At 42.6% G+C, this 23,931-nt stretch overlaps 1 protein-coding gene across 5 annotated transcripts in view; it reads left to right on the top strand.

Annotated features, from left to right (window-relative positions):
- The window catches only part of EXPH5 (exophilin 5), a 116,046-nt gene extending 95,824 nt beyond the window's left edge, over positions 1–20,222 (top strand). For all 5 annotated transcript variants that reach the window (XM_051819906.2, XM_051819900.2, XM_008261801.4 and 2 more), the window contains 2 exons: positions 6,210–6,345; positions 11,064–20,222. In XM_051819906.2, coding sequence (XP_051675866.2) covers positions 6,210–6,345; positions 11,064–16,390 — 5,463 coding nt within the window. In that variant the 3' untranslated portion in view covers positions 16,391–20,222. The remainder of the gene's footprint in view (positions 1–6,209; positions 6,346–11,063) is intronic.
- The last annotated feature ends 3,709 nt before the right edge of the window (positions 20,223–23,931 follow it).

Below are 23,931 nucleotides of genomic sequence, written 5' to 3'. Positions count from 1 at the left end.
ATGTCACTCCCGTGTAGCCCTAAAGGGTTGGACAAAAGAAGAGGCCAGAAGCAGCCACAACCACTTTGCAAGGCAGCGTGAGTCCAGACTGGGTGCTTTCTGAGTCGGATCATCATTTGTATTCAAAGGAACCATTGAGGGGAAAGATATATTTGACCAGAACATGTCCATGTAGAGATTGACCCAGCATGGTATTCCAGTAAGGGCTTAAGTTTAAATTTACTAATGTGTTCACATACTTTTGAGATGGTGAAGCTGTGAGTTTTCCTTTCTGCTTTTCCAGTCTTCACTTTCAATCTAGACATGCCTCTGACTTTCTGAGTAACTCATGTGGTTTAGAGATGAAACGTAGAGTCTTGGAAGGAACCTCAGAAAGCAGGAGCAGGACAGAGGCATTTTCTTTTGCCTACAACCTTGGTTCTAGTCTCTCTGTCTCTGTCTCTGTCTCTGTCTCTGTCCCCCCGCCCCCCAAGAGCAGAGACTAGAATTCTGGCGAGGAGTGCATCTAAACAAGGTTCTTTATGTAAGAAACCAAAGTGAGCCTCCTTTCCCCCTCAGAGGAATGCTGCTTCTGTCTGGACAATGAAACTGACATGTTTCTCTCCTGTCTGTGCCTCTGCCCAACCATGACACCAGCACCCCCACTGTTCCTCTTAATAGCCAATAATGGATCATCAACCAGGCTCTTCATAATGACTGTCTCATTTAACCCCTAGAGAAAATCTGTGAGGTAGATACCCTTATTGTGCCTATTTTAAATATGGAGAAACTGAGGTTTAGAGCATTTAAAGATCATGGACAAGTGAATACTAGTAAATGGTAGAGTCGTGATTAAAAACTGGGAACTCTATAATTCCACAGCCAAGAGTGAATAATGTGGGCAGCTCATCAGCCCCAGCCCTGTTGCGATGGCCCTCAATGACTTGCCACTTGCACAGGTTCTCCTTTAGCCAGTGAAGACTAAAGCAGCACAGCCTCCACAGGCAGCTTTGCCCAGAGGACAGAGCTTGCTGCCGGACACTTCTGTACTCCCAGGCTTCCTGGGAGAAGTGCTCAGATGACCCTCCTCTCCCACTGGAAAGCCAAGGAACCGGAAATAGGTGAAGAATATAAAAAGCAATGCAAATGCCTAAAAATTATAAAATAGTGCTGTTTTGGCATTCTCTGGATCTGAAAATCCAGTCTATGGATTTCCCCGGATCTTTCTTTGACACTCTTGATTGTCACTCGCATTAACCATTTCACTGCCCAGAGCAAGTCTATCTAAAATGGAATAACTTTAGGGAAAACAATTGAAACCCAAACCAGAGATTAGTATTCTCAGTTAATACCTACAAGGGTATTACAAAAAGTTCATAGAGAGGGGGAATTATGATATGTTTACTTTGGTGCAAAATTTTTTAAATCTATGTGTTGTCTTCTAATAAAACACATTTCATTTTCTATAATTGTTTTGAAGACTTCTCTTATAAAACATTTGGAGAGCCGGCGCCGCGGCTCAATAGGCTAATCCTCCACCTAGCGGTGCCAGCACACCGGGTTCTAGTCCCGGTCTGGGCGCCAGATTCTGTCCCGGTTGCCCCTCTTCCAGGCCAGCTCTCTGCTGTGGCCAGGGAGTGCAGTGGAGGATGGCCCAAGTGCTTGGGCCCTGCACCCCATGGGAGACCAGGAGAAGCACCTGGCTCCTGGCTTCGGATCAGTGCGGTATGCCAGTGCGCCAGCCGCAGCGCGCCAGCTGTGGCGGCCATTGGAGGGTGAACCAATGGCAAAAGGAAAACCTTTCTCTCTGTCTCTCTCTCTCTCTCACTCTCACTATCCACTCTGCCTGTTTAAAAAAAAAAAAAAAAATTGGAGAGAGGCAGGTATTCCAGCCCAGGGTGTTAAGCTGCATCTCATCAAAGTCCTGGATTGAGTCCTGGTGCCTCCACTCCTCACCCAGCTTCCTGCTAATGCATCCCAGAAGGCAACAGAGGATGGCTCAAGTGTTTGGGCTCCCGCCACCCACTTGGGAGACTCAGATGGAGTGCCTGGCTTCTGGCTCTGGCCTGGCCCAGCTCTGACTGTTGTGGACTTTGGAGCATAAACCAGCGGTTGGGGAACCTCTCTCTGTCTCTGTCTCTCCTTTTCAAGTAAAATGATTTTTTTTAAAAAAGATAAAATAATGAAAGTAGTATCTAAAATAAGCCCCAGGGACTCCTGCCAAGATGTGAAGCAGTGAGCTTCCCATTACTTAGTTGGCAGCCTGGTAGGAATGCTACAAGGGAGATCCAGGACTTTATGGAAGATTGTACTACATTATTAAATGACCTTCCATTCAGAAAAAAAAAAAAAAGCTATTAATTAAACACTTGCATAAGCTGTAAAAAAAAAAAAACACAAAACACAAGGAGTTTCAGAAAACAAAATTTTTAAAAGTAGAAAGAACTTAAAGATAATGTAGACCATGGTTTCTCTCAACTTCAGCACTACTGACATTGTGGGCTAGATAATTCTCAGCTGGGAGGAGCTGCCCTGTATATTGGAGTGTAGGATGTTTGGTATCTCTATCTCGAGATATTGCCAAATAGTCCCTGGGGAACAAATGGCCTTCAGTTGAGAACTATCTCCTTTCAGATGCAGAATCCAAAGTCAAAGTCGTCACCATCTTTGAGAATAGGAGCAAAACTGATGACCTGGGCCACTTGATCACTCCTCATCTCTGAACAAATTCTGGTGGAGCCTACTATTTGGTGCTAATAGCACAGCCCTGTGGTCCTAGGAACTCCTCCAGGATGCACTTAGCATGCTGGGCCTGTGTGAGCTCTCTGAGTCAGTGTCACACTCACCTGTGCATCCCCACTGCCTGACCCAACCTGAATACCCCGTAACTGAAAGAAGAAATGAATCAGTGATTTCAAGCAACAAGTTACATTGGAGGATATGACCTGTGTCGGAAAACAGACACAGAACAAATTAAGGAACACCTTGAAAAATTAATGTGTTGACTTTACTAAGGCATTTGATAACATCAGTGAGCTTAGGTTTCAGCTCCCACAGCTGTTCTGCAGGTTTGGCTGCCTAGGTGCCTCTCAATTAAACTAAGGTTACTCTGTGACAGAAGGCATGTTTGTCTAGCCATGTCCTAATTGCAGACAGTATCAGTACAGTGTCACTAGAGTGAATTGGAGCTGTGTAAAATGCCTCATTTTGCTTAGCTTGTTTTTTTTTTTTTAAGCTTGTTTATGTATTTCTTTTCATCTACTTGAAAGGCAGCTAGAGAGACAGTGAGAGAGTGAGACTGTGACATCTTCCATCTGCTGGTTCACTCCCAAGTGCCTACAACAACCAGGGCTAGGACAGGCCAAAGCCAGGAGCCTGGAGCTCCATCCAGGTCTCTCCTATGGGTGTCAGGGGCCCACGCACTTGAGCCATCATCTGCTGCTTCCTAGGATGCATTAGCAGAAAGCTGGATCAAAAGTGGAGGTACCAGGTCTGAAACCAGGCACTCTAATATGGAATGCATGTGACCCAAGTTGAGGCTTAATGCATTGTGCCTTGATGTTTGCCCCTGCTTGGTTTATTTTATGTACTATATTTGAGAATGCAACTGAGATCTTTAAAAAAAAATCTATTTATATTTGAAAGTCAGAGTTACACAGAGAGAGAAGGAGAGGCAGAGAGAGAGGGTCTTCCATCACTTGTTCACTCCCCAATTGGCTGCAATGCTCGGAGCTGTGCCAATCTGAAACCAGGAGCCAGGAGTTTCCTCTGGGTCTCCCACGTGAGTACAGGGATCCAAGGACTTGGGCCATCCTCTACTGCTTTCCCAGGCCATAGCAAAGAGCTGGATCGGAAGTGGAGCAGCTAGAACTCAAATCCATACCCATATGGGATGCCGGCACTGCAGGTGGCGGCTTTACCCACTACAGCACAGCGCCAGCCCCTACAAATCTGTTTTAAGGATCCAATGAGAGAAGATATAAAAAATAAAGTACTAAAACCTGAATAAATGTGTAATTTTGTTCAAATGTAAGGAGAGCAAATGAGTACACAAAAATGTTTTAGAGAAGTCCAGAAGAGAGAAATGTTATTGGGAGAATAGGATTGGATATTAGTCACCTCTTATATGCTAGACACCATACTAGGTGCCAGTGATAAAAAGGCAAATACTGTTTTTTCTTTGGCATTTTAGAGGTTGGCCCACTGCCAGGGCCTCAGTTCGTGTATCTTTGAACCCTTGGTTTCCTAGATCAGAGAGGAGACTGAACTTTGTGGTGGGAGGAAGGGAGAAGAGTACAGTAAAGTCTCAGTGGGAAGGCAGCACCGAGCCTGACATGGAAGGCGCTGTATCGGGGTGCCTAAAATACCGTGAGAGCAGCTCTGCTGGGGTTAGGCTCACAGAGATGGTGATATATAAACTGGACTTTCAAGGATGAGTTGCTGTTTTCCAAGAGAAGCAGCGGAGAAAAAGGATTTGGGGAAACTGAGCAGTGAGCTTGGAGTTCAGGACACTGGCAGGAAGACAGGAGGAAAGGCTTATATGGAAGTTGGAAAAGGATTTGACAAAATTTTGCTTGCAAAACACAATTGATTGGGGCCAGTGCTGTGGCACAGCGGGTTACCGTCCTGGCCTGAAGCGCCAACATCTCATATGGGTGCCGGTTCTAGTCCAGGCTGCTCCTCTTCTGATCCAGCTCTCTGCTATGGCCTGGGATAGCAGTAGAAGATGGCCCAAGTCCTTGGGCCCCTGCACCCGTGTGGGAGACCCAGAGGAAGCTCCTGGCTCCTGGCTTCGGATCAGTGCATTCTGGCCATAGCAGCCAAATGGCGAGTGAACCATCGGATGGAAAAAAAAAAAAAAGATTAAAAAAAAAGAAAGAAAGGTTAGATGATCTTGGGCATCGGAGAGGAGATGAAACCTGACAGTGAACACCAGAGAGAAAGGGGAAACTTGAGCAGAGGGATTTGAAGTCAGAGCCTGGGCAGCATCAGGAGCTGAAGCTAAAGAGACTAAAAGGGAGGTGGCCAGCCTTGTTCAAGGGCAAGTGCAGGGTGATTTAAGGTGGAGTCATGAGTGACTGAGCCAGTTTGACAGAGGAAATGCAAACAGAGTTTTGGCAAAAGAGAGTGAAAGTGTGGGAGTGGATAATTCCCCTGAGGTTATGAAGGCAAATTAAAGCTTGAAAGTAGGGCAATGACTGGATTTGAAGAAATCGGTAGACATTTGCTATTTAAGCAAGTAAATTAGTTCTGTATCATTTTCCTAAGCCTTTTAAAACTAGCGACGGCCTAGGAAGAAAAATACTTTCAGTCCATTTGTTTCAGAAGTATTCAATCAACTCCTTATGGTGGTGGTGATAGGGGAAATTGGCATTCTAAATGATCTCTGGATAGAAACACGGGGTATTCTAAGTCCATCAAGGTCATAAGCTTCAGCTAACAGGATCCTGATAGAATAAGCACAATGTTAGGATATCCAAAATCCTGGCCCATTGGGTCCTTATAGACAACACTGCCAACTCAACAGAGGTCAGTTTCCTGTCACTTAGAAGTCTTCCCTTAGCATGTCTTGTGTTGGGGCTGACGCTGTGGCATAGTGTGGGTGAGGCCATCATCTGCAGTGCCAGCATCCCTTATGGGCGCCGGCTGCTCCTCTTCCCATCCAGCTCTCTGCTGTGGCCCGGGAAAGCAGTAGAGGGTGGTTCAAGTCCTTGGGCCCCTGCACCCACATGGAAGACCCAGAGGAAACTCCTGGCTTCTGGCTTCAGATCGGTGCATTCTGGCCATTGCGGCCAATTGAGGAGTGAACCAGCAGATGGAAGACCTCTCTCTCTCTCTCTCTCTCTGTCTCTCCTTCTCTCTCTGTGTAACTCTGACTTTCAAATAAAGAAATAAATCTTTTTAAAAAGAAAAAAAAAATAAAGCCTGTGCTGTGCAGTGTAAACTGGCAGGAAGCTTTGTCAGAGAGAGGCTCAGTATCTTGCCTGATGACAGATGATCAAAAAAATTAATGTAGGGCAAGGGCACAGAGAAGACCTCCATAAGTTGCAAATGGAAAAAATAAGGAAACTTTTTAAGTTGAGAAGTAAATAAATTATAGGTTAGGAAAACTGATTTGTAATCCTTAGACAAGAGCTTTTAAGCTTGAGACATTCTTGTGGGAACATGTGAATACTCTGGTTCAAGAATGTCTAGAAATAATCTCATGTCTTCTACTTTTAAATTAACAGGCAAAAATAGTCAATTCACCCCTGGAAAATCAACCTGTTGACCGTGCTTTTGTCCCCAACCCAGCAGTCATGAGAGAGGGCGGTGCCATTCCTCCTCCATGGGATATTTCAGTCCTGGAGAACGAGTTCTTCCAAGGTAAGTCTGTGCATTAAATCATTTTTGCAAATCCTGATACTAAAAGGAAGCAAATGATAATTACAGTTCGTATTAAACTGCTCAACAACATATTAAGCCCTATATTTTATTTTTGAAGTCCTCTTGTTTACCTTATCTGAAGAAGATGTTGATATATGCTATTAACACAATTAAAGAACTTTACAATTAAATATAATCAAAGCAAATAGTCTCAGATCCAGGACTGATATATGTATGGACGAGTAATAATGTTTAAAGTTTAACCTCAGGTAAAAAGAAAATGCATCTGTAGGAAATACATCTATAAAGTTTGCTGTTTATGTAGACTTTCATTGTTCCCAATTAGGACATAAATGCACTGTGATGAAATCTAATTGTTGTTAAACAATTAACCTTGTATAACAGATAACAATAAAAACTGAAACAGACTCCAAAAGTACCTCATGAACATGTACCTTATTTTTATATAATCAAAGTTCACTTTTATGTGGGTTGCTCTGCCTCAAAATAAACATGACCGTTGGAAAAGTTCAGGCATCCACCAGCTTCACCTTAAGAAAGCGAAAGCCCCTTCCACCCTCTGGTGAGGGTCAGGTAAGAGAGCCAAAGAGTCAGTTCAAAGTCAGGTCCCTGGAGCTTCCCTCGGCGAGATCCGTGAGATGGCTCCCGGCAGCCACCAGAAAGAAAACCTCTGTCCTGAAATGAAGGTTTTGCTTGTAGAGGAAAGCTACTATTTATGCAGTAGGGAAAAAAAATAAATAAAAGACAGGCTTGACCTCTCTAAAAATAAAGAAGAGAATCAGAACAGGAATTGGCTTGCTTTTGAGAGTAGTGAGTAAAAAAAGCATTATTGATTATGGATCCTAAGGGACTTTGAGTAATTAATTTTAAAATGTATTTATTTATTTGAAAGGCAGAGTTACAAAGAAAGAGAGAGGAGAGAGAACAAGAGACAGATCTTCCACCCACTGATTCACTCCCCAAATGGCTGGGTCAGACCAAAGCCAGGAGCCAGGAACTCCCATGTGTATGCAGGAGTCCAGTTACTTGGGCCATTTTCTTTCTTTTCTTTTCTTTTCTTTTTTTAAGATTTATTTTATTTATTTGAAAGAAGAGTTACAGAGTGAGGTAGAGACAGAGAGAGAGAGGTCTTCCATCTGCTGGTTCACTCCCCAGATGGCCACAACAGCCGTAGCTGAGCTGATCTGAAGCCAGGAGGCAGGAGCAGGGGCCCAAGCACTTAGGCCATCCCCCACTGCTATCCCAGGCCACAGCAGAGAGCTGGATCAGAAGAGGAGCAGCCAGGACCAGAACCAGCACCCACATGGAATGCCAGCGCTTCAGGCCAGGGCTTTAACTCGCTGCACCACAGTTCTAGCCCCCAAACTTGGGCCATTTTCTACTTTCCTGGGCCATTAGCAAGGAGCTGGATCAGAAATGGAGAAGCTGGGACTCAAAACCACTCCTATGGGATGCCAGTGTGGCAGGCGACAGCTTAACCCTTAATTTAATTTCACAGGGATGTTATAAGTACTTATCTCTGGATAGGATTCCAGGTGATTCTACCTTTTTGGTATACTTTCCTGTATTTTCTCTTCCAACCATGTTTTGCTTTTGTAGTCAACCAAAAACTTTAAAGGAAAAAAACATAAGTAGATTGAAAGGGAGACTGAAGAGCAAAGAGATTTTTTTTTTAATTCACAGGCTTTTATTGGGGTTCCGCTGCTGGGCGAGGTTCCCTGGTCCCAACAGAGCAACAGGGCGGGGGGGGGGGGGCGGGGGGAACAGGCAACAAAGAGATTTTGTTACAAATGTTTTAAAGAGAGATTTGCACTTACACAGGTTTTCTTTTTTCCTTTTTAAGGATTTATTTATTTATTTATTTATTTGAAAGTCAGAGATATACATAGAGAGGGGGAGAGAGAGAGTTAGAGAATTAGAGAGAGAGAGAGAGAGAGAAAGAGAGAGAGAGATCTTCCATCCACTGGTTCAGTCCCTAGGTGGCTTCAATGTCTGGGGCTAGACCAGACCAAAGCCAGGAGCCAGGAACTTCTTCCATGCCCATCTGAGTGGAAGGGGCCCAACACTTGGGCTGCTTTTCTCAGGCCATTAGCTAGATCAGAAGTGGAGCAGCCAGAACTCAACTGGTGCCTATATGGGATGCTGGCATCACAGGCTGCAGCTTAACCCACTGTGCCATGACACCGGCTCTGGTAGATTTTTTTTTTTTTTTTTTTTGCCCTGCCTTATACTTTGACATTGCTCTTTATTATTTTATGGTGGATATAGGGAATATATTTTTCAGAGACTAGATATAAATAAATTATTTTTCATTAAAACATCAGCAGAATGATTCCCTAAATAATTTCTTAGTTAGGATCCTTAGTGCTCAAGATTAGTTTTTTGCTGGCTATGAAAACTTAAAAGCACCAACTTAAAATTAAATAGAATAGGAAATCCAGAACAGATTTCAGAACTCCCTTAGCATGGGCAAGTGTTTGGCCCAGCAGTTAGGATGCCACTTGAGACTCACATATCCCACAGTGGAGTGACTGGTTCAAGTCCCAAGTCCTCTGCTTCCAATCCATGTTGCTGTTGATGCACATCTTGGGAAGTAGCAGATGATGGCTCAGGTACCTTGGTCCTTACTACCTACGTGGGAGACCCAGATTGAGTTCTAGGTTTGGCATAGGGCTGACCCAGCCCTGTCTGTTACAGGCATTTGGAAACTGAACTAGTAGATGGAAGATCTCTGTCTCTGTTTTTCTCTGCCTTTCAAATAAAACGAAAGTAAATTAAAAAAAATTATTTTTTGTTTTATTTTACTTTTTTATTTGACAGGTAGAGTTATAGACAATGAGAGAGAGAGACAGAGAGAAAGGTCTTCCCTCCATTGGCTCACTCCCCAAATGGCTGCAATGGCCGGTGCTGCGCGCTGATCCAAAGCCAGGAGCCAAATGTCTCTTCCTGGTCTCCCATGCCAGTGCAGGGCCCCAAGCACTTGGGCCATCCTCCACTGTCCTCCAGGGCCACAGTAGAGAGCTGGACTGGAAGAGGAGCAACGAGGACTAGAACCCGGCACCCATATGGGATGCCGGCACCGCAGGCAGAGGATTAACCAAGTGAGCCATGGCGCTGGCCCCCAAAAAATTTTTAAGAAATATTTTGGCACCTGTTCTAGTGTAGTTGGTACACCATAAAAATATCTCACTCACATTCACCCAGCTACTGATCTGTCTCACTGTCCCTATCATTGTACAGTTAAGGTCAAAATTTTAATTATCCAGGAGAGTACACAGTTTTATGTAATTCAGGAAGATTTTATAACCAAAAACTTCTTCTGAAATTTAAATAACATTGTAACTCGTTCCTCATCCAGATTTTATTTTCACTAGCAAACATTAATAAAAACATAATCTATTTGTGTTTGTTATAATATGAATATGATGAAAAGTGTCCTTTATAAGGTAGGTCTTAGACAATCTAAAACTGTGAGAGATTATGATGCTATTCAAACTGTAACAGGTTTTTATTGAGGAAAGGTGCCAAATAAGGTTAAATAAAGACAACTCAGAGGAACCACAACCATGTCACTGAAGATATGTCATGACTTGTCTGAGATCATGGAGCCGTGGTCAGAGAGCCTGAGCCCTACGTCTTAGCTTGGCTCCTACTGTAAAGAGGCCTCCAGGTCCTGACTTGGACACCAGCCTGTGACCTTTCTACTAGATAAAGTAATCTTTGTTTAACAACAGCAACTTCACATCCTTATAACACTGAGCTCATCTTGCCACGAAATCATCCTTGTGGTTCATAAAGAGCAAAAAATGAAAATGGAGCTTTCCTATCCCAGAGACTGCATTACACACTGGTTGTGTGCATGGATTCAGGACATAGAGTTCCTGGGCTCCAGTCCCAATGCTATGTGACTTTGGCAACTTTAGCATCTGTTTCCTCATTATAAAATGAGAATATTAATATTACTAAACTTGAAATACTATGTGAGATAGATCTGTGCCTACCACAAGATAAAATGATATATTATAGGCTAATAGGTCTACCATTAGAACATCATTTAATAATATTATGTAGAACATTTAATTATGGCTATGATCCATCCATCTAAGTATATTTATAATTTAATTACTAAACTTTTGGTGATAATGCTATTCTCTCAGAAGTACAACTGAGATATCCTTTCTTATCTATAGACTATCATTTCTATAACAATCCCAGATGGTGAAAATATTACAGCAACTTGCAGACATGAAAGAAACAGAAAGTCACAGATAAATAATACCATGGTTATCTGATTATCCAATGGTGGAGCCATTTTGGCAATATATATTATAAGTTGTCTTTTATCACTTGTCCATATCTTACAAAATGCAATAAACTTTAAATGCACTAAAAGAAATTATGATTCAAATTCAGTTAGAAAAAATATATAACTTTACATGTGTGTCCTTAAAGCATTGTGGAAGGTTTACTTTGAAAAAAGTATGATTTTAAAATATATGAAAAAGAAACTTCTATTACAAGTTTATAAAAGTCAAATTGTCTTAAAAACAAAATCAGAATTGGTGTCATCACATTTATGATAATATAAAAGTAAAATATGATAAGTGATTATGTTTTCTTGAATAGGGCCGTCAATAATTCAAATTATTATTAAACTGAAATCACATGCCAAAAAATGATTCATATTCTCCTTTTAGTTTTAGATGACTTGGATAGCAAACTGGCTCAGGAACAATCTGCAAGCTCACTAAGTACCAGAATACCCCTCAACTGTGGACCAAGAACACAATTCAACCATTTTTACTCCAGTGAGAACACACATGGTAATATCTCAGGAAAGCACAAAAATCGCTATAATGAGACTTCCAATATGTCTATCTATGACATCCTAAGACCAGGAACTCCTAGGGAAGGTTTTAAAACATTTTCTCCTAGGACAAGAACAATTTATGATATGTACAGGACAAGGGAGCCCAGAGTCTTAAAAGAGGATTATGTGCAGAAGAATACTTTCGGTAGTACTTCCCTGTGTTTCGACAGCAGGCAACGATCCGCCTCACTAGCCACAAGGCATTTCACAGCAAGAAGCTTACATTCTCCAGCCACAACTGAGAAAAAAGGGGGGTTTCTACCACCATGCCCCCAGCAGAGCCCAAAGCGAACTCCTCTATCATCTATCATATGGAATAGATCAGATTCTTCCAGAGATGGGCAGAACCAAGGAGAGTTCCTGGGGACACTGTCACCAATGGAAATTGACCCTACTGATGAGTATATATATCCCAGCTGTTTTCAGGAGAATAGAAGTTATGAACTATACCATTCACAGAATGTTTGCCAAAGTATTGGTTTCAATGCCCCTATGGATAATGCAATGAGTCCTGACACATTTGAGAACTCAGAGAATATGCCATTCTACCATGAAGACAGCCCATTTGCTAGGTCTTTCTTTAGCAATTCCTTTGGACAAAGAAGAGAACAGAGATTTGGACAAGGTCCTTTTTGGGACCAACAGGCAGAACATTCTTCATGGTCTGACTTTCATCAAAGGAGGAAACTATTCAGTTCATCTGACAGAGACTTTGAAATGATTTTCATGGAAGCAAATGCTGCATCAGCTGTTCACAGCCACAGTGCCCCTTCTCCACCCTGGGGATCACTTTCTCCCGGTTCTGGGACAAATGTCTCCAGAAGCCAAGAAGGACCCCATTCCTGGCAGTCTGATTTCCAAATGGCCTCACTGGAGAGCATGGAGATAACACAAGGTCATGGAAACCAGTCTACTCCTCATTTTGGTGCACTAGATGTTTGCAGCAAGACTGACTCAAGCCATCACATCAAATCTGGTGGATTAGACTATAAGCAGAATGTCAGCAAAGAACCTTACTCATCTGGAACTACTCAGATTCAAGCATCCCCCTTCAAAACTTTCTTCCCCCAGATTTCCGATGATAAAGGGAATTCTCAGAGTCCCTACTTTCAGAATCGCACAGTCACTGTGCAGAAGATGATTCCCGGTAAGCCTGTCTCTCTTCCAAAAAGAAGCCTTGTAGAAGTCAGTATAACCAATCATGATTCAGCTGATTCTCTGCTAGGAAGCCCGGCCAATGCTTTGGTGAATAATGAGAAAAACATGAATGACTCTGTTTCAGAAGATCAACAACTGAACAAGATGGACCAGACAAACATGATGGGTGAAGTATCCCAACCTGTTTCACAGACCGTGAGCTCTGACGCTTTACCTGAGTTTCTAAATCCTGTCTCCCGGGACTCCACCAAGAGTGACAGGTTTTATTTCAATGCACCTACCACAGTAAGTTCAAAAAGGGTACCCAGAATCTTTTCCAAGAAAGATACCTCCAAAAATTATGTATCCAATACAGATAAAGCAAATGAACTTCATAAAGAGAAGAGTTGTACTGGGAACAGAAATCTTGGCTCAGCAACTTCCCCACCTTTCATCCGGGAGAGCAGAGTTCCACCATCTTTGCCTAACCCAAATCAAGTTAGTCATGAAGATATTTCAAACATTATTAAAAATAACCACTGGAGCTCTGGACCTGTGGACAATCAAAACACACAGTCTCCAGTGGAGCCTGTTATCTTAGATACTGAGGGAGAACCACGTACTACCACTGATTCTACCGATGATAGCAGGTTGGCTGCTGAGCACAGTGTGTCCTGTGATTCTTTAGGTTTGGCAACAGGTGCGTCACCAGATTCCTCCCCACCAAGTCATTCTTTCCCCGATGCTCTGCCGAGTACTTCTACTACAGTGTCCTGCAAGAGAAGTCCTTCAGACAGAGATCTGTCTCTGGGAGAAACCGAAGAAAAAGACAGTGCCAGCAAGAACCAAAATAATCAGCTTTCTGTAAGTTCCTCAGAAAACCAAAGACATAATGATGGTCATGGGCCTGTCCATGACGAAGTGGCTGATGCTGTCAAATACTCTCCTTTCAGGAATGGAAAGGGAAAAGGAAAAGTAAGACACCACATATCCTGTATTGAAAAGTTAAGCAAAGCAGAAAGTAGATCAGTACCCTCGAATGACAATGGTAGCTTCACTGAGAAGAAGCAAGGGAATTCCAGAGCTTCTGAGCTTGGCACAATTTATTGTACCTTGCCAAGAAAATCAGCCAGCACCTTAATAAATAGTAGGCAGTCGGAAAGTAAGATGCTGGCTACTTCAATTAGGAATGGGCCCCTTCCATTTCAAGTCAGAAATAATGTGGCAGACCCAAAAGGGAAGCACACATTCAGCCCACTCAGTCCCAGGTCCCCTGAGTCAGGAGGTGAATGTGCCAAAATGCTCTCTGACTCAGCCGCAGCAGCGCCTGGAGCCACGGAGAGGAAGACGAATATGAAAACCCTTCGATCTGCTTCCGTGAGGAAAGGGCCGCTTCCGTTCCTCATCAGGAGGGCTGTTTCCTGTCCCTCCGCAGAGCCATGCGCCTCACCTGGCAGAGGCGAAGGGAGAAAATCGCCCGTCTCAGACAGAAGTGCCCGTGCTGTAAGCCCAGGACCCTGCGGGAGAATCGTGAACCCTCTCGACAGAGGCTCATCCGCTCGAGATTCCTTCTTAACCCAAAGACACCCCGCAAAGGAATACGCGCACGGATGCGCAGACGCCGCTGACGGAATTCCCGCCTCCAGGACAAGCACATTTTCCCTTTCAAAGGAAGACCCTTTACCTTTCAGTTCAGATGTGCCAGGAAGTGAAGGTGGGAAAACGTTACATAGATTGAAAACTACTAGTATATTCTCTGTTTCTGGAGACGAAGATCATGTAAAGTGTCTCGAGGTGGTCTCGGTCTATTATACTCTACCAAGGAAACCCAGCAAAAAATTCTGTAACCTCCTTCAACAGTTCACACAAAATGCTGATTCGCTCATAGACTCACCTCAAGTGGGGACTGAAACATCTCCCAGTGCTTTAGAAAAAGACAAACTAGATTATTCTACACGAGAGCAGCCAGGAACACCTTCGGGTGAAGACCCAAACATGCCGGTCAGCTCTGCTCAGAACAGCCACTGCCTTCCTCATCCCACTGAAAATGTGTCTGTCTCACAATTACCAGATAGGAGGCCCGCAGAGCCTACCTTACAGGAAATGGCTTCCACCGAGGCAAATGTTTCTCTCAGAGAATGTACAACCAGAGAGATTCTCCCAGATAAATTAGCTAAAACTCCTCTAGGTGATGTTCAAAGTAGGATAGAGAGAGGAGGAACATTGCAAAATGAAACCCTGCATACGTCAGTAATGCTCCAGGGAAAAAGAGTTACAGAAGAAAAATCTGAAAATTGTCAAGAGTCCATTAATACAGGTGACAGGGATCTCTCAGCCTGTTCACAATATAACATTGAAAATTCCCAAGCCAGAAGAAGTTCTGGAGAATGTGCAGGTAGTGGTGTAGCCATTACAGCTACTGGGAGTGGGAACTGTCCTGAGAAAGAGCACACAGCCACGGCCATAGATGATAGCCCCACTGGCTCAGAGCCTAGGGAAGTCAGAGAAATCAGAACAGGTAACCAAAACATGACTGATAAAGCCCCCTGTGAGTCACAAGGCCAAGCCTTCGCTCCTACACCAGCACTGCATAAATTACAGCTTGCTGGGGACACTCACTCAGATAAAACGGATTTAAAGAGTCTGCAGTCTAAACCGAGAGAGTTACCCCTCGAGGGGCAGGAGGATAACATAACAGACTGCAGGAAGGCTGAAGATGCATTGCACAAAAGGGATCAACCTTCACTTCATAGAGGAAATAAAAAAAACAAAACCGACATGGATGACCTTGAGAAAGGGGGACAGAGATCTTCGGTTAAACACAGATTGGCAGAAGTGTCTAAAGCAAACAGAATTTCCCCAGCTCAAGATTTAAGTCATAGAAGCCTTGTAGCTACCATCTTCCCCCAGAGTGGGAGCAGGCCGGGCTTTGGCTGTTTATCCCGTAGCACCCCAGAGCATAATCAGCTGTTCCCTGATTCTTCTCCAAAGTGCACGGATTCCACAGGTGAAAGCAGGCTGAGTAAGGCTGGGCTGAATGAGGAGAAATCTGAGAACCCTGTCCAGGTCACCGTAAAAGTCACCAGTGAACCTTCTACACACCCTAGTGATCAGAGGTCTACCAGCATTTCACAAGTACTTCAGAATGAGTTTAAGAGTATCTCAGCGTCTCCACCGAAGCATGAGGATTCTAAAGCAGCAGCAGCAGCTCGGATTTTGGAAGTAGAGTCAGCGGTCCCAGCGCAGCTCCCGTTCACCAGCCTCAGGGTCACAGGCTGCTCCACCCAGCAGAGGAGACTCAGCTCTCCTTTCCCACTGGAGCCCGCCTGGAAATCGACAGGAAGCATCCCTCTGGCCAGCTGTCAGCAACGACAAAGGAATCTTTCATCACCAGAAACGGGGACTGAGCCACACCTCTATCGTTCAAAGAGTTTGAAAAGCATCAATGTGCATGGTGATAAGCTATGCAAAAGTCAGCCTCCGAAAGTCAGGGAGCGCCATTTTTCCGAAAGCACCTCTGTTGACGATGCCCTGAGTCGACTGACCCTCGGGAATGAATTCTCTGTTGACAATGGGTACAGTCGAAGATTCAAGTCATTTTCTGAACTTCCCTCCTGTGATGAAAATGAAAATTGGGCTTTGTATGGTGACAGGACAAAAACAGGCCCCAGGTCCACAACCTCTATATCCAGACCTATCGACTATGGGATTTTTGGGAAAGAACAACAGTTGGCTTTCTTGGAGAATGTAAAGAGGTCACTCACACAAGGAAGATTATGGAAACCAAGTTTTCTTAAGAACCCTGGCTTCCTGAAAGACGATGTAGTCAACTCTCCCACACCACCAGATTCTTTAAGCTCGAATTCCCCTAGGAGTCAGGTGCCCGAAGGTGACTTGTCCCCAAGTAAGCCACTTAATATCTATGAGGAGGACCCAGTAGACTCAGACTGTGACACCGACACGACCACAGATGATGAATACTACCTAGATGAAAACGACAAAGAATCAGAACTGTGAGATTTTCTCAATAAACTGCATAAGCTTTTCACCAAAAGTCTATCGTGGAACTAGTATAAATATGTATGCCCATGAGAAGACAGAGATAAAATATCTAGTCTGGGCAATGTCTGCACTGAAATAACCCAAATTCCCTTTCTGCCTTCCACATCCTGTATATACACTTCCTCACTTACAGAACAGTGAATTCCTGATTTGAATGATTCTCATTTCTCTCCTCCCTTTGTATATGTTCTTGGCCTGCCTTCCTGCACTTGTTTTAATCTCTAATGCACTGCATTATTTTGGCTTTGACTTTACTTTCTCCCTACTTTTCTACATCTTCATTATGATTTTCGCTCATGGTATCCCCCGCACATACAAAATTTATTAATCACCGAGCACAGCTGCCACATTGCATTTTCCTTTCCTGTCCGCACCCTGTACTCACGATATTAGATGAAATGTGGGGACAACGACAATGGAGTAAACTTTATCATCTGCTTGATTCATCAACATTTAGGAAGTTACTGCTTTTATTTTTTGAAACAAAGATAAAAGAGTTTTTGTAAGGGCATCCTTACATAGTGGAGTCCAGGAGCCGCATGTTTAAAGCACATGAGGTTATAGATGAGGCGCTGAAGCCCTCTTAGCACTCCTAGAAATTCCTCTACAACAGTTCGTGGGGATTGGCTGAATTATTGAGGGCTGAATTTTAATCAAGACAAGGACATCCTCCATGCCACCCAATGACAGAGGCAATGATTTGGCCATAGACTTTCTTCTCAGGAACAGAACTGAAGGACAGAAAGAAGTAACATTTCTTCATGAGACTGTCCTGCACTGTAGTCCTTTCAGCAACTGTTCTTCCCGGTTTCCCAGAACCACCCATTTCCCAAATTTTTTATTTGCAGGTTAGAACACTTCTTTTCAGGTGGGTTTTTTGTTTGTTTGTTTTTACAGATTTATTGATTTGAGAGTTACAGATAGAGAAGGGGAGAGACAGAGAGGTCTTCCATCCTCTGGTTCTGACTCACTCCCCAAATGGCTGCGATGGCCAGAACTGGGCCAATCCAAAGCCAGGAGCCAGGAGCTTCTTCCAGGTCTCCCGCGTGGATGCAGGGGCTCAAGCACTTGGACCACCTTCCACTGCTTTCCAAGGCCACAATAGAGAGCTAGATTGGAAGAAGAGCAGCCAGCACAGGAACTGGTACTCATATTGGATGCTGGCACTGCAGGCAAAGGCTTAACCTATTATGCCACAGTGCTGGCCCCCAGGTGGGGCATTTTAGTCCAGTACAAAATGAGAACCCTAGCCAAGCCCCTAAAATGCTGTCAGTCCAGATCTGACACTCTGAGATTTACAGCCTGTTCTAAAGAATCATCTATCAAACCTTCAGGAAATTCTAACACAGAGCTCCCGGGAGCCAGTCACTGATCATTTTTTTTCAATAATTTATTAAGAATAAATCACTTCTGATAGCCACTGATAATTTGAATTTCCTAATTTTTTAGTTCCCATGTAGAATACCTGGCCATTTCTCTCCTAATTCAGGACAAAGATCAATAAATGGCAGGAAAGATAATTTGCTAGAACCACAGACAACATGCAATCATGAATCTCAATAGTAGGATGAGCAATACAAATGGGTTTTATCTCATTTGTTTTATTTTTGCTTCCTGACATAATCCTATGGTCCATTTTTCTCACCTACTCTGTTTCATTCATATAAATTAAGGATAATGATAGGTGTGGTGAAGTATATAGGATTTGGAACTGACAGAAAGGCAAAGAACAGTAATAACAGACTATTATTATCATCCTCTAATCATTGCCTTGTCTAGAAACAAACTCCCAGAGCTAGATTACGTTGCTCCCAGGAAATCCACAACTAATGAATGTGAGGTAACTAATGTGAAAGCTGTTCCTTCAATCTGCCCACTGCTTTTATACTTCAAGGTCTGACCAGTCTCAGACTCAGCAAGATCAATTGTTCTGAACTTTTCAATTCAAATGTGTAGGGTGTCTTAGGTATCTGTTGCTATAACAAAATCCCTGAGACCAGGTGATTTACAAAGAAAAGGAAGTTTATTTGTTTCATCATTCTGGAGGTTTGAACGTTCAAGAGTGTGGCCCTGACATCTGATGAGGGCCTTCTTGTTGTATCATAACCTTGAGCAGGGTATCACAGGGTGAGACCTTGCAAGTGCTTTGCTGGAGTCTTCCTCTTACAAAACTGCCCTCCTGATGCTAATACCATTAACATATGAATTAGGGGATTAACTTACCAACATATGAACTTTTAGGGGACACAGGCAATCCATAATATATGATAAAGAATAAATAATATTTTATTCTTTGTCTAATGTATGATCATAAATTCTTTTTTCTATTTATCTGATTATTCAAAATTTCTGTATATAATCTATGTTTTCTATGTCATTTTAATATATTCAGTTAATATTTTAATATTAAAATTCTTGATTTTTAAAATGACCAGCTTGCAAGTTTATTTCAGTAAATACTCTGAGTCTAAAGGTATGCTACAAAAAGTGAATGGAGTTTCAGTGAGTTCAGGCTATGTCACAGGTATGTTAAGGTAGGGATAAACAACTACTCTGGAGCCTGGGCCTTCTGCACTGTGCTCTACTGTCTGAATTCAAAGGTGATTGATGGCCATTACTCAGTTGCACTATTTTAATCTTTGCTTGTTGGTCTGGCTCAAGAATCAAGAAAACAAATTCATAAAAGTAGCACCTTCTACAGTTTTATATTTTTATAAAGCACTTCGTTGAAGAAGTATAGCAAATTTCTATGTATTTTAACATACAAACTGCTGCTTTTTAAAGTTCTTTTTTGATAGAGTGGTGGTTTATTATGGTCATTTTTATATTTACAACTTGTTTTCTGAAAGATATAATCAATATTAAAATAAATATGTAAGTGGAGTAAATCACGAGGGAATTGATACTAATAAGTACTGTGTAAATTATTAACTTGTTTAGATATTAGACTTCTGTAACCTAAAGTTTTGTACTATTAAGTCCATTTAAAACAGAACTTAGGGGCAGGCATTTGGGGTAGTGGTTAAGGCAACAGGTAAGATACCCACGTCCCATATTGGAGTGCCTGGGTTCAATGCCTACCTTCTGCTCCTGCCTCCTGCTAATGCAGAGCCTGGGAGAGGTGGTGATGGTTCAAATAATTGGGTTCCTGTCACCCACATGGGAAACCTGCGTTGATTCTTGGATTTGACCTCAGCAACGGTCTGTTGTGAGCATTTGGGGAGTGACCTGTGGTGAGAGCATTTTATCTTTGTTTCTCTCTCTCCCTCTCTGCCTCCCAAATTACAAAAAAAAAAAAAAAAAAAAAAAAAAAAAAAAAAAAAGAGATTTACCCTTACACTGTAAACACATGGATGTTACTACTAACAAAGTTCTCCTTCGTGACAACTAATGAAGGAGGTAAATATATGCACTAGAGGTGATGAAAGAAAGTCTTTGAGGTTGTGGGAAGGATGGGTGTATCTTCCATCGAATGCCAGAGAGTTACAAAGGCCTTATTGCTGAGAGTGTATTGTTAATAACAATGCTTCAGAATATTCTACTTAATGCACATTGTAAATATGTACGTATTTTACTTTCCAAGAAGGTGTGAATGTGTTGCCACTTTATGGCTCTGTCTTCACTGTCAGTTCTGTGTTTCTGAAGCAATAAGCACTTTTGTTAAAACTTTGTCAAATAATCCTTTTATGTTATTATTCTCAGACTTGTTCTTCAGTTATGAAATATGTGTTGCAAGACAGTGTAAATTTAAAACGATGCTTGTGTTGAAATAAATGATTTAAATAGATGCACTGTTTGGTTTGGTTTTATTTATATTCCCAACTATTATTTTTAGATACTTTATATTTCCAATAATTACTTTTAAATGTGAAAGCTTCAGAAAAAAATATAAAAGGGAACAGGGCAGAGGGGCTAGTGTTGTGGCGTATGCCTGTGCACCAGCATCCCATATGGGCACTGGTTCAAGTGCTGGCTGCTCCATTTCTGATGCAGCAGAAGTATACAAAGCAACCTTTCTGGTGGCTATCGAATGAGATTCTCCATATAGATAGTTTTTAAAAAGCATTGGCTTGAGGTAGAAATTGTGGTACAGTGTGCTAGGCCAAAGCTTAGGAAGCCCACATTCCATATATTGAAGTGCTGGTTCAGATCTTGGTTACTCTGCTTCCAATCCAGCTTCCCCCTAATGCATCCAGGGTGCACTTTATTCAAGATATTGTTACTGTCCTTGATTAAAATACTTTTGATTAGCTGGGATTTTTAGTGGTAGACAGAATATTCTCTAGCTGGTTCAAATAGACGATTTCTTTGCTCACAAACTCATTAATAGAGTTGGGGAGATAGAATTTAGTAGAAGTCCCAAGACCAACTTCAAAAACCATGCCACTGAGTTGGACTTATCCAGGAAGTTGCTGTCTCTGCCATGACCATAAAGATGCAGAGAGACCGCTCCTGTAGAAATAAAAAGCACCAGTCTGTATAGACTTAGACATTTTTATTGCTACAATGTTTGCTGTGGCAAAAGCTTGAAATACCCAGTAAGAAATGACTAAATGATTCTGGAACATCTACATATGTAATATTAAGTCATTAAAAATGTAAGGCCTGAATAAGTTAGGAGAATTTCTGTGAGTACTAGTGAGTGAAAAAAGCAAAATCTCATTTTAATAAGCCATTAACCAAAAAACTTGGATACGCATATGTATTAATGGAGGGATATATACTAAGCTATTAGTATCTATTGTTTTGTGGCCAGGTTGGTTGGTAGAAAGTGAGGGGGAGGCAGTGTTCAAAAACAGAAAAGAGATAAGGGATAGTCAAGACACCCTCTGAAAAAGAATCAATAAGCACACATATGCACATATATGACAATATATACATGTGTGTATAATTATGATTACACACAAGTAGAAATATATGTCAGTGGCTACACAGACTTAAAAAAGGTAATTTTTTGTAAGATTTACTTCCCAAGAGAATATTTAGTAAGTTACTTTCTTTTTTTAAAGTTGATAATTATGCATGATTCTATGAAACTTGGTGTTTTATAAATGCTAGACTTTTCCTTCTAGGCCCATACTTTCTTTCCCCAACAACCCTTTCCCACCTGTGCTAGTACCCAGTCTAGGGTAAATCTGGAAGTACATCTAGAACTGTTTTAGGGATTCTGTAGTAGATACAATAGGATTAGCTGCCTACCAGATAATTTCTTCACTTCTTCCTCCAGGCTACCTGTTACTTGAAGGAATCCACATTCTGGCATGGCCCTGAGTCTGGGCATAACTGACCGGTTCAGGGAGTGAGTGCCTGACTCAGAATGGACTCATGAGTTGTTGCATTTTAGGAGGAAATACCCCTGCACTGTGAGCTTCTAGATACAAGTGAATGGTTAGTCTCACAAGCTAAAAGCCACCCCATAGGTTGTAATATATGGAAGAACAAGGACTGAGTTTATGTCCCCAGTACCTTGACGAGTGCAAAAGAATACCGAATAAATATTATTGGAATAATTAAAATAAGGTATTAACATTTTGTGGGACCTAAGCTTGTATAACCCTATGTCAGATAGTTATTAATGACATTGAAAATGAGATGCTTCTTTCAAGTTAGAGAGGAATGTATTATAAGGACACAGAGATGTCTCAGAAACCAAGGGTATTACTCATGAGCTGTACCAGGATCTAGTGCACTGTAGATAACCCAGGGAGTTCTCCATATTCTCTTCCATTTTCCCTCTGCAAAGGGAAAAGAAATGAAATTTTGTATCACCTCTCTTTGAGAGCAGTCATTTACATGCTGAAATTTGCTAGCCTTAATTTTTTTTTTTTAATTTGACAGGGAGTTATAGACAGTGAGAGAGACAGAGAGAAAGGTCTTCCTTCCGTTGGTTCACTTCCCAAATGGCCACTACGGCTGGCGCTGCACCGATCTGAAGCCAGGAGCCAGGTGCTTCTTCCTGGTCTCCCATGCAGGTGCAGGGGCCCAAGCACTTGGGCCATCCTCCACTGCTCTTCCGGGCCACAGCAGAGAGCTGGACTGGAAGAGGAGCAGCCGGGACTAGAACCCAGCACCCATATGGGATGCAGGCACCACAGGTGGAGTATTAACCAAGTGAGCCATGGTGCCAGCCCCTGCTAGTCTTAATTTTAAACTCCCAGGGAAAGGATTCTGACTAGCTCATCATGACTTAAGACCCGGCCAGCACCGTGGCTCAATAGGCTAATCCTCTGCCTGTGACGCCGGCACCCCGGGTTCTAGTCCCTGTCGGGGCGCCGGATTCTGTCCAGGTTGCTCCTCTTCCAGTCCAGCTCTCTGCTGTGGCCTGGAAAGGCAGTGGAGGATGGCCCAAGTGCTTGGGCCCTGCACCCGCATGGGAGACCAGAAGAAAGCACCTGGCTCCGGACTTCGGATCAGCATAGCTCCGGCTGTAGCGGCCATTTAGGGGGTGAACCAACAAAAGGAAGATCTTTCTCTCTCTCTCTCTCCTTGTCCACTCTGCCTGTCAAAAAAAAAAAAAAAAAAAAAAAAAAAAAAAAAAAAAAAAAACCCACACACAACAACAACAAAAAACAATAACAAAAACCATGGGCCAGTCAGCTATATAACCACAGATTAAGGTCATGTTTGCAAAGCCTCACTGTTAACAGTGTGAACTCTGGCGTGGAAACAGAGGAGAAGTTACTAGAAAAGGCAGAACCGTTATGAACTGAATGGACAACAATTAGCTATAAGTTTAATGTGACAATGTTAAGATTCCAGGGGCCAGTGCAATTTACAGATGTGTGTTGAGTCTCATCTTTCTAGAGTCACAGAGATTAAAATTACAATGTTTTTTAGACCAAAAACCCAATACGGAGATGAGTATGAAAGAGAATGAGGAACTTCTCGACGTGTGTCATTTACTTCAAGTCTTACACACGACCTTTCTCCTGTCTGGGCTGCATTCCTCCCCCTCTTCATGCAGCCGATTCCTTTTCAGCCTTCAAGCTTCGGCACAGACGGCATCTGTTTCAGAGAGCCTCTCTTGATGCGCCCCCCAAGACCAGCTTAAGTGGTTCTCATATGCAATGTGCAGTGTGTTGCACTTACACTGGTGGGAGAGGCACTCTTACGAAACCTGAACATTCATGCAGGAAATGCCAGGAAAATAAGCTCCTACTGCTCTAATGCACGCCAGCTCTCAGGGAAGCACTTGCAGCAAGCAACCTGAAGGGAGTATCTCTCTACCCACAAAAAGCAGGCTCAATTCTTTTTACCTTAAAAGTGGTATATGTTCCCTAGGCTCAGTGGTCTTCTTTTATAATACCACCCACTTCAGGCATCCAGGCCCTTTGCATTGTCCCCACAGGACTTGGTGGCCTGTGGAACCAACACAACCAGCATAAAGCTCTGCTATTACTTTCACAGTGAATTATGAGATACTTTGTCTCTGATTTAGGAGTTTTGTGCCTTTCCATGCCATCCATGAAACAGTAACAGGTTAATCTGTTAGCTTG

This window comes from Oryctolagus cuniculus, chromosome 1 (assembly GCF_964237555.1).
Source record: "Oryctolagus cuniculus chromosome 1, mOryCun1.1, whole genome shotgun sequence".
Lineage (NCBI taxonomy): Eukaryota > Metazoa > Chordata > Mammalia > Lagomorpha > Leporidae > Oryctolagus > Oryctolagus cuniculus.
Note: the sequence above shows the minus strand (reverse complement) of the source record. Positions and strands in the feature narration are given on the sequence as shown.